The 11659-nt window shown below is 43.4% G+C and overlaps 1 protein-coding gene across 5 annotated transcripts in view; it reads left to right on the plus strand.

Annotated features, from left to right (window-relative positions):
• The window catches only part of dnah6 (dynein axonemal heavy chain 6), a 64720-nt gene that overhangs the window by 50783 nt on the left and 2278 nt on the right, over positions 1-11659 (plus strand). The window contains exons 62-71 of one of the 5 annotated variants that reach the window (XM_087139662.1): positions 28-142; positions 825-946; positions 1477-1647; positions 2322-2408; positions 3264-3449; positions 3749-3809; positions 4469-4632; positions 5094-5201; positions 7602-7628; positions 11407-11629. In XM_087139662.1, the coding sequence (XP_086995788.1) occupies positions 28-142; positions 825-946; positions 1477-1647; positions 2322-2408; positions 3264-3449; positions 3749-3809; positions 4469-4632; positions 5094-5201; positions 7602-7628; positions 11407-11629 (1264 nt within the window). The remainder of the gene's footprint in view (positions 1-27; positions 143-824; positions 947-1476; positions 1648-2321; positions 2409-3263; positions 3450-3748; positions 3810-4468; positions 4633-5093; positions 5202-7601; positions 7629-11406; positions 11630-11659) is intronic. The other 4 variants (XM_022234995.2, XM_022234997.2, XM_022234998.2 and 1 more) reach the window with 4 other exon arrangements.

Raw genomic sequence — 11659 nt, forward strand, 5'->3', positions numbered from 1 at the left:
GTTCCTACTTACTCCTGTGTGTTGTAGATTACCTACGGTGGTCGTGTGACCGATGCGTGGGATCAACGTTGTCTACGCACCATCTTGAGACGGTTCTTCTCACCAGAAACACTGGCCCCAGACTACAAGTACTCCGAGTCGGGTGAGCAGTTGCAGGTTTTTATTTATTGGTCGACAAGCTCTTTGAGGGTCGGCATCAAGCTTTGAGCTTTCACATTCCATCTAGCCCACCTCGAAGTGATGTGCCTTGTGTAGTTGCCGCTTCACTAACTGATGTATCACGTGCACAAAGTCCAATGCACGTAACGTCACTCCATGGTGCAGCAATATATGCCACTCCGTGGTGTGACTGACATATTACAGCCACAGAGATAAAGCAATTGTTAAAGAGTTGGGTCTTGGATGGTAGAGTTGTATGAATCGATTGCAAGACTCAGACTGGAGTTTCCTTGAGTCACAGTTTTGGCCACTCACTCAAATTTAGTCACGCTGGGGAAAGATTTGGACTCAGCTATCTTGACTGGGATTAGCATTGAAGAATCTTGACTGTGGTGTCACTTTTTGCTACTGTGGTATTGTGGATAATATTGTTGTTGAATTCCAGGCACACCATGTGTTTACGTATGATTTTTCAAGTGACATGGACACAAACTGAGTGACTCAAGACTCAGACTAGACACCAGTGACTCGCTCACACCTCTGATTGGTGGAAATAAGCATCTGACTCAATCAGCTCCCCTTATATCAGTGACATCAAAGTAAATTTGCTGCACCTATTAGCTGTCCGTGTTGTCATGGCAATTTTTTTTTGGCTCGGCTTGTAGGTATTTATTACTGTCCTGATCTGGACACCATGAGCGAGTATCGTAACTACGTGGAGAATCTCCCGATCATTGACGAGCCAGAGATCTTTGCTATGTTTGACAACGCCAACATCACATTCCAGGTGGGTTTTGGCATCAGAACAAACCACATTAAAAGATCTGATGCCCAATTTCTAAATTGGGCTGTTCCCAGTGCATAAAACGGTGTTAAAACCTGAAGCCTGGAAGTCTACTACAAGTCTAGTCACAAGTCAGTTTGCAAGTCTAGTCAGGACATTAATATTAAAAAAGGGCTGTTGCAACAGTTCATCAGAATAGATAATGATTTCACTATGGGCCTCGAGCTGGACCAAGAGAGAGCGCTATTTTATTAGCAGTGGACGCTCCTTTGGTCGGAACTGAACTTCTTTGGTTTAAGAATGACTAGGAAATGCACGCATCACTGTCGCATCACTAGCAAGAAAATGAACACTCCCGGCCAATGCAGTTTTTTCAACCACTGAGGGAGCGCTTCTGCTGGAGATGGATAGACTATACAACTTATGATTGCCTTCCGAGACTTTTGTAAGGATCTGTTATGGCTTACTTGTACCTTGCATTCCCCACTCGAGCCCTCACTAACCTGTTGTATTCTCGGCTCCTTGCTCCACAGCGTCAAGAGACCCAGCAGTTGATCAATACTATCCTGGAAGTGCAGCCGCGCATGGCGTCGGGTGGTAGCGGCATGAGTAATGACGACATTGTCTACGAGCTGGCCGACAGCATCCTGGCCAAGCTACCCGACAATTTGGACATCGATGAGGCGTACCAGGAAATGTTCAAGGTAAACATGTTTCTAACAGTCAGAGGGCTCAAGAAACTAACACTTGATAGAAGAAGGAGAAGTCAAAGTATAAGACAAGAGATTTTGTTTTGTTTGATGTGTTTTTTTAATTCAAATTGTTCTCATCCTTACTAATAGCAGAGATGGTTTCACCAAGATCAGGACTTCAACCCCAAAGCACTGAAATTCCAAATCAACACATTCAGAATCTGTCATCAGATCCCGTACCTCGGGTGACTTTGCATAAACAAACAATACATCCTTGTTTATATTTCCATCAAACACAAATAATGCGAGGCAAATTTGGCATCATGACGCATTTACAAAGTACCCAATTGATTTTACAAACCCCGTTTTGCATTTCCGCCTGGCGAAATTTTGCTGGTCACGTATAAAGTTGCAAGCTCAGTTAGATGCCCAGTCGAAAAACAAAATTAAAAAGGCATCAAAGAAGATTCACTCCACAATTTGTAAGATAAAAAGTAACTTAGAAACCAGCACTTATCGACAAAATGTATGAACTCATTTGAGGATATGAGCTGATTACTCAAGCTTAAGTAGGATACAATGCAAAATATTGACTCAAGTGGGGACACAAAGCCTGTTGTGTTAAATGTAACAAGTTTTAAGTATTCAGAACCAATGTTGATTTGTTGACAATTTGTTGTCTTAAGGTGGATGACAAGGGACGCATCAACTCACTGACCACTGTGCTCTGCCAAGAGGTGGATCGCTTCAACATTCTCCTGAAGGTCATCAAGGTATGGTCTCACAGATTACCAGAAAAGCACCCTCTTTATAATTTAGTTGTCTATCTTACATACGCTATAGAATTCAAGTACTTTTGCTGTCACTACCTCCCATCTAAGATCCATCTTTCCAGTTAGCTCTAATAACTGGCTGGTAGTTTGGCTTGTTCTCAAATGCTGTACCAAGATCAGTAATACTCGATTACCTTTTTAACCCATTCACATCTTGGTCCATCTGGACAGCAGAGCTTGGCCAGGTCACCTTTAAAATGTGTCCTCACAGATGGACGAAAGAAACTTGAAGTAAATTACCTTGCCCATGAACACAAACCCACCGCAATCACCAACTTTGCATTTATTAACTACATCAGGCAGAATCCGACTCCGAGCAGGAGTCCTGCGTGTAACTTGCCCTTGACTCTCTCCGCTGTTCACATTGCGTCATATAATCAAAGGGAAATCAATGCTCACCACTGAAAACTGCACAGTGATGGTGTACCCACCAGTTGGATTTCAAGAATTGATTCCCATAAAACCCATGAGAAAATAAGAGTAGTAAAGTGCCTCCAGTACTCCTGTCAACATGCGCGCTTTGGGGACATTGGGGCTGATAGGGCTGCTGAAATTGGATCATAAAGAAGACTGTAGCTAATATTTGGCTGAGGCTGCCTCAACTGACTAACTGACCGACCAACAAACTGATTGACTGATCCACTGACCAGTTGACTCAACCCCCTCCCAAAAAATAAAACATTCATGCAGTATTCCTTAACACTCAGCAAAAGCATTGTATAAACATAGATGGGCATCTTTTTACAGTGTGAAGTGAATAAATGATTGCATGGTTTGCTTTCTGCTCTTACGCAGAACTCGATGCAGACCATCCAGAAGGCCATCAAGGGCCTGGTGGTCATGTCCGAAGAGCTGGAACGGGTCTACCACAGCTTCCTCAACAACCAAGTGCCCACCATGTGGAGCAATGCGGCTTACCCGTCCCTCAAGCCGCTGGCCTCCTGGGTGCGGGACCTGCAGCTCAGGGTCTCCTTCGTTGGAGTAAGTATTAGGTCTTCGATCATCTCGGTGTCAGAACTTTTGGTTGCACCATGTGACCTGTTTCTGTGAGACCCAAGAACATACACATTGCATTCACAATGGGTTTGTGAGCAGGAACAGAATTGTGTAGAGCCAATTTTCATTTGAATGTGCACAACCTATTTTCATTTGAATGTGCACAAGAAGTTTTCAACTTTATCTTCACCACCAAATTTTCAACCAGGATATTTTGTATTTTGCATTCATGTTCTTGACTCGCATGAATGTCAATCTCTGTTTTTATTTGGTTCACCTTACAGCACTGGATCGTACACGGCCAACCCAAGTCATACTGGCTGTCTGGGTTCTTCTTCCCTCAAGGTAAAGGCTGTAAACTGCACACTGCAGAGACAAAACGCTTATCCCTTTTAGCCCTGGTATCCTCCCTGCAACTCTTCAATGCAGTTGCACTACACTACACTCATGCACCACACTCATGCGCAGGTCACTCGCATTCTTAACTTGAGACGTACAAGCAAGTTGACAAATTGTTAAAACCTGATTGGTCCAAGATGTATCAAATCGCATACAATGTGCACAAGCGCTGTACCCATTGATCTCCATTTACAAGACATCCGTATTTTTACGTATGGTGGGTATTCGGTAAATGCAGACAGCTGAGTTGTGAGGGTTTGCAGGTGTTCAGACATGCATATATCATCTTTTGGCGGTATCTTGGTTTGGTCTAAACCATTCTTCAATAATATTTAATAAAAAAGAGAGAAGATGGAGCAGAAAATGTAGCTAAATGTAATTTCCCGGCCAAAGTGAGGGGCGCATGCTGATCTGGTGTGACGAACGCATTTCAAACTTTCAATGCCTCACTGATGAAATGTATGGGTGCATAAGATGGAGGGTGATGCGTTGTATTCCGTCTTGACATGGGATCAGGGATAGTACCAACAATGGCTTCTGATTCAGGTCAGCAGGACAAGTCTGTAACAATTGCACTGTATATGTATATCATGTTGCATCTGAAGGCTTCCTGACGGGCACACTGCAGAACCACGCCCGCAAGTACGACTACCCCATCGACCAGCTCAACTTCAGGTTCACCGTGCTGCCCCACTATCGCGACCAGGCTGAGGTGGACGCACAGCAGGAGAAACTGGCCTTTGGTCAGGTCACGGACTCGGACAAAGAGGTATACACAGACTGCGTCACTCTCAATCACCCCATGCTCTTAGAGTTAACCTTTAATGGTGGCTGCAGAGGTTAGCTACTTCACTCAAATTTCAGATTTACTTTTCCCCATTTTTTGGGTAGAGAGATTTTTTTGTGGATTAGGAAAGATCTGAGACTGTCTACAGTAATGTTATGAGTTAGCAAGGAAAATGTCAAAATTATGAGGGTCACTGAACAGTTAGCATAATAGATTATGTTAATGTAGGACGTGATGTAGGACCTGTTTATTTTTCGTGTTGACCTGCAGTGGCATTTCCCCTGAAAAAAACAATTTTGTTTAGGAGTTTAGCAAAATGAAGGACTGGAAAGCAATTCAGCCAAGGTCACAGCAACAGTGCGTACGGTGATGTAGCTGTTTATGCCAGAATTAGTGAAGTACTTGCTATGTTTTCACCTGACCAGCATATTTTCCTATCTCAGGGCTCAGGTAGTAAGGAAAAGGACAAACCCACCTCCAAGGATAGGAAAGAGGCAGGAGATGATGCCGAGGAAGAGGAGGAATTTACTTGCTGCTGTGTTAAGAATGATGTAAGCTAGCTAGGGTAGACAGGAGAGTAGCAGGTGTACGGACAAAATGGACAGTGTAGGGCAAGCTGACTTGTTTCGAGGTATTCTTGTATCCGTCACGATTTTGTAAGATTCAACAAGGTCATTTCGGAGAAAGCTGAAAACAAAAAAGTTAGGGATGGGTACAGAAAGTAGAAATAGCAAAGGCGTCAGTTCTTGTAAGGTTGAGGTCTGCGACTTGGCACTTGGGAAGACAGGCAGGCACACGCACACAACTGCACCCAAACATATCCCAGGCTAGGCACGTTCTTGTGGCAAAAAAAGAGGTACAGGTCTCTCTACTTGCACGATATTGGCGGATCAGGGCAGGCAGGCAGGCTTGGCAGTAGAGTGGTAGTGATAACAGGTTTTGTTCATGCAGCAGTTTCAGGACCAGTACTCACGCTACGAACATCTAACAAAAGAAACACAGCGCACTAACAGCGAGCATCCATTGTTATTACACTGTGCTTCTTTTGTTAGATGTTTCGTAGTGTCGTGTAGCATCACACCGTGCAGTGAACAAAGTTACTTGGTGCTATGGCTTTATGCTACACCCCAAATTTGGCATGGATTACACGAGCTGATCGTTAAATGGGAATATGGCATGATGAAAGCGGGGAGTTGATATACATGTACACAGATTAAGTCAGTGACGGAAGCATGGCACTGTAGGGGGCAGGCCTCTTGTGACTCAATTAGTAAAAAATGCTGCTGTGCGAGATAACTTGTTGCGGAGAAAGGCCAGTATCAGGAATAAACCAGTTCAGTTTTTCAGAACAGCAAGGTCATTCGAGAATAAAGCAGCTTACGTCATGCCAGTGCAATGTGAGTTTTACCGAACGAGTGTGTTGATGGGGCAGACCTGGCGTGCACATCTTCATCTCAAATGACCTATGTTTCGCTTTTAAGCAAGGGCTGTTGAACTATTGAACTGACTGACTGTCAGAATAACATTAGTTCCATGTGATTTTTGCTGGATAGGATTTCTGGGTTTCATTCAGGGGTTTTTTCTTCAGTTGAGGTTTTTGATTTTGGTTGTTAGCAATTTCAGTTGAATGACTTTTCAGATAAGATTTGGTTGGGATTTTCTGAGGAATGCATCTATGTTTGTCTTTTCCATTGCATCAAGTTCTTACTGTTTCCTGGTTATCCCTTTATTGTTTTTTGTGTTGATTCTAATTTAAAATGTCTGTTTGAATTTCAGAGTTTCGTTCAAAAGTTCTCAGGAGCATGAAGTCTTGAAAAATTGATTTGAAGTTTCATTCCTGCCTTTGATTTTTTTGCAAATGGTTCTATGGCATACCCGTTTCTTGAGGTCAGAAACATGTTTGGATAAAGGCTGCTTGAGCTTGTAATGGGTAACTTTTGGACCAGTTTGTTTCACATAGATCCGGATCTTGGTCAGTGATCCCAAAGCTGGTTTGCTCTTTTAAGTAGGTGGGTTCTTATGTCAGTGAAGTAACGTTGGATCACTGATCACCATCCAGATCCACGTGAAACAGGCCCATAGACTCAGAGCCTTTGCAACATCTTGATGCTGAGGCTAATCGACAAGTAATGAACCAGATGGCCACCTCTTTGACAGTAGCCAGTCACACACTTGTCTCAAGGATGATGACAGTCAAGTCTGATTCTTGGCAAATCCAACAAGTGATACATTACATGGCTGTTACTCTCAAAGCATGAGTTTTTTATTTTCTAAGTCAAATCAAGTTTGGCTGTTTAAAACGCAGCTTATAACATCATGGGTTATAACAAATGCGTATAACCAGTTTTGAAAAATGCAAAAAACTGCACGAAATGGCCTAATTCATCAGGCTAATTTCATATGTGCATGCCATATGCAAAGTATCTTGTTCAAAGTTGTAGAAAAGCAAGTCTTGCAAGCCTGACCTTAAAAAAGTTATAAATTTTTGAGATTGCAATATTAATACTTTTCAGTGCATTATGAGACAAAATAGCTGTGCTTCATATGTATGAAAAGGGCACTTTTATGTAAAGCATCATTTGCAAAATGAATATGGGAAAGTCACAATAGTGCGCCACTAAGAGTTTGCAATGCCTTGGCCAGTCAGAAGGTGTGAAATCTGGTGACCGTTTCCAAACGTGCATTGGGTTGACAGATTTCACGCATTGTAATTGGCCAACGCGTTGCAAACTCTTGGTGGCGCACTGTTGTGAAACACCCATATTGGCCAAGACGATTTTCAGTTTTTCAGTTCTACATGCATGGTAAACCTTTTTATTTCATTGAAGCATGTGTCCAGCGACTAACTGTCCATTCATTTTTTTCACTGTCATCCCTCCTCCCCCAAACCTCTATTTTCCACGCCCTCCACCCGTCGTCATAATGACCCACCTGCCCCTTTAAAAAAATAGCAGAACGAGTCTGAAATAGGTTCAGAAGTGAGTATCGTGTGTGTGTGTGTTCATAATGTTTTCACAGGTGGCATGGAGTAATGGCACCTTGACTTTTGCAGTGTGACACCTAATATGATGTCAGTTCGGCAATGTTGTCTTCATTGGTGGGAATTCCATGCACAGCTCGGGCTAATTGAATGCCATCCCGTGTTTTGAAAATGCGTACCATCTGGTTATTAACACAAGAGCATTAATGCACTTTCATCATGTGACTCAGCTCTGTGGCTGTGCTCTGTACATTCAAATTACGATGCAAATCTTGTGTCAAGTCACTGGACATGATTCGCAGTACAGTGCTCAAGTTATCCAAGGATTTGCATATGCAGAAAAAACTTTTCACAGCAAAGGCGTGGGTACAATCCACAATGGCACGTGCATCTACATAATGTAAAGTAACCTAAGCCTCTATAGCTAGTGGCTTCCACTGATGCAAGCAGTGTCGTAAGTCACAGCCGCAATTTTCTTACCCAGCTGGAGCTAGCAACTCTGTGCATGGAATCCCTATCGCGAGACCTTGGAGTGGGACGCACTGACCAACGGTGGCGTGCATTAATCAGATATGACTCCAGATACACAGGAATGAAGATGCTTGATGTACACGGATGTTGGGTGTATACAGTAATCCAGTCCTTCATCTAAATTTGTCCGGATGACTCAGTGGTTGAATGTGCACTGGCAATGCTCATCGGTTAAGAATGGTCATTCCAAGGGGCAGCATGAGGGGTAGTTTGGATGATTTGATTTTGAGGGATGCCCTGGTACCCTTACATCCCTCCCTCCTATAGGAAGCCATCCCACAGATACCGCCATCTTGGCCAAAATGTCAGTGTGGGGCAAAGCATTGTGGGACAGATGGCCCCCCAAAAAGGGGATCTGACAATGTCACCCGCTATATTGACAGTTTATAGTCAAGGCCGGTTCGTACTTCAGGCAAAGGCAAAAGCGAAGCAAAGTTGTCGTCACAAAAAGTTGACAACGAGAACATGCTTGAGTCAAAACATGTTCGGCTTCTGACGTCATGAAATCACCATCCCTTTTTGCCCCCGAGTATGGACCAGCCTTTTTTCTGGCCATGTTTACCCCACATCGCTTCCCAGCAGTTTGGCAAAGTTGGCGTTTCTGTGGACCAGCTTCTGCAGCTGCACTTGGGGGGAAAATTTGGGGGCCCATCTCGTAGAGTTGCTAAGCAAAGTAAATACTTGCGAAGCAAAACGCTGGTGGCCAGCCAAGATGTCACACAATGTGTGTCTCTTATCACTGGTTTTCGGCTGAGTTTTTTGCTCGATAACATTCTTTGCACAGCACCTCTATGAAATGTGGCCCCGGTTTAATAACTTGCAAGTAACACGTGGTTGATGAGTAGCATTCAGATACACTTTCTTAATGTACCACAACATAATCAGTAGAATCTTGAAACCTCTCAACTCAACACCCATTGAAGTGATTGGGCCGGCGTGGTCCTCAGGTCACATGAGGCCACCTCTCAAACCCCAGAGTGTTATCAGCTTTATAATCACTGGCTTGAGAAGAAATGCTGTGCCCATTAAACGTTTGTTGTGGCGTTCCATTCATCAATCACAAGACCTAAGTTTGGGTGAACAAACCGAAAATGCACTTACAATAATCACTTGCACATTAACACGTCAAAGGTTCTGCTATGGGATTTATGGTAAACTTGCAAGAAACAATCTCTGAACAATGTTCTGTAGTTTTCCATAAAATTTTGCCTCTTCTCAGAGCAACATTAAAAGCATTCTACGGCTAAATTAATGAAAACTGTTCAAGGCAAAATTTAATAGCTTTTCCTTTTTTTTTAAAAAATTTCACCAAAAATAACAACTGTAGAGCATGTCGAATTTCTAAACTGAATTTTCTGCACCTTACATTTTTTTCCCAGCTCCACTAACTGAAATCTGAAAGTTTTGGTTTCTTTGTTTTACTAATGGAACACATTCCAACCTATCTCCAGTATACTCAGGCAATATCAAGAAAGTCTTGGGTACAGAGGAAATATACCCAGCAAGAAATGAGACCGAGGGGTACCCCCCCCAACATGTCCAATCCCTATACACATTCCAGACTATTGTTACTTAACACATCCTCCCAAGATGTCTGAAAGGAATTCCCCAGATTCCTGCGAGACAATGACCAACACAAAGCAGGGGGGGTTCTCTCCGTCTCATACCTTGCTGCATATGAGAGGTAACCAAGATTGTCAACACAGTCTGCTCATGCCATTGAGATTTGTGCGGTGTGTTCCCCATGATGAGTGCATGTGTGCTTCATTACTGCAACACACAAAGTTCACCTTGAAATTTATGGTTGAAGGTGACAGTACTTTCACATCCGGTCCAGATTTTTCTTTCAAATTGTTCCAAAAAAGTTCCTCCATTTACTCAGACTCAAAGTTTGAACTCCTACTTGTTTTGGAGGACTCAAAGCTCAATCTGTCCAGTGATCAACTGGTTGCAAAATTACTTGCAGTCAAACTCATTCAACAGAATCTCACTTACCACTCTCCACCAGACATTTGGATAATAACCCTGTGGGGTCTGACCACTTGCCGTGTTACTTTGTACCTGCCCTAGTCTTGATTTCAAGAAGTTGTAGATGTGTGCACAACATCCCACCGTGAGGGGGTGTTTTGAAAACAGATTGCTATCGCCCATGAACCACCAACAACAGTAAATTGGGTAATTGTGGTTCGTTGTGATACGAGGCCCTTCATGGCAGGGGATCGTTGCATGTATTTCAACAGCGTCTTGAGACCAAGACTACACACGCACACAATTGGTGTGTCAGCCGTGAGGCACACAGAGCTGATGCTTCAAGCAATATTTACATGAAGGGAACCAAATTTTATGCGATTTTTTATGAAAATGCTTGGTCTCAATGGCACCTACCGTATATGGATCAGGGTAAAAGTGTTTAAGGGTCCTCAGAAGAAGAGAGACGTGCATGTGGAGTGGGTTTGGGTGTGCACGACTGCATGTCTGTCTTCTTTTTGCTTTGGCACTCCAAACAGCTGTGCAATTTCACATCTCTCTGAGGAATAACTTGGAACACTTAACGTATTGACTCAATCCCTCCTGACCCGTTTGCTTTAAACCTAAGCAAACATGCCATAAGCACCTTTGGTTTCTTTGCCTGTGCATGCTTTGAAATAATAAGTAACCTGTTTCACAGCAAATTTTTTTTTCTTTTTTGTTAACTGCATAATTATCTCCCTTATAATAAAAACACGAATGACTTTGTGTATAGAGTTTGCTTTGTTCTTTGGCCACAAGTCCAACCACAATTTCTGCAGTTGACTGGTTGTTGCTTTTTTTGTTGGATCCTCACCCACCTGAAGGTCGGTTCTTACTACAGGTGAACGTGAAAGGGAAGTGAATTTGACGTCATGCTCGAGTTGGAGTGTATTCAACTTTGCAAATTCACGGCACAAATATTTCATCTGACGTCACAGATCTTCGTTTGTGTTTTGCTTTCACATGAAGTATGAACCGGCCTTAACACGTCTGCTCCATCCAATGACATCATGTGTGTTCTAAGTTACTGAGGTGTTGATAATCTGAACATTAGGTTTACATGAGTTATAATGAGTCACGTGAGGTTCATGAGATATACCAGGTGTGTGTATGCATAATGTGACAAGAGGTTACACACAGTGTAATTTGGATGCAGCATTTGTCCTAATCTTGCAGTCATGCTTGCCGTGCAATTTTCTTTGATCATTGACTCGTTTCACCCACTCCTGCAATAGCTTCCCACGCCCGAGAACGGCGTGTTGGTGCACGGGCTGTTCATGGACGCCTGCCGCTGGGACGACGAGAAGATGACCCTGGCCGACTCGCGCTCGGGCGAGATGAACCCGCCGCTGCCCGTCATGCTGATGGAGCCCGAGATGAACTTTAGCCCTGACCCTGCCGACTACATCAGCCCACTGTACAAGACGGGGCTGAGGGCCGGCACGCTCTCCACAACAGGTTGGCCATTTTTTTCCCCTGAGAGGTTCA

Source organism: Acanthaster planci, linkage group LG08 (assembly GCF_054643075.1).
Source record: "Acanthaster planci isolate LZ-2023a linkage group LG08, COTS_SCS, whole genome shotgun sequence".
Classification (NCBI taxonomy): Eukaryota; Metazoa; Echinodermata; class Asteroidea; order Valvatida; family Acanthasteridae; genus Acanthaster; species Acanthaster planci.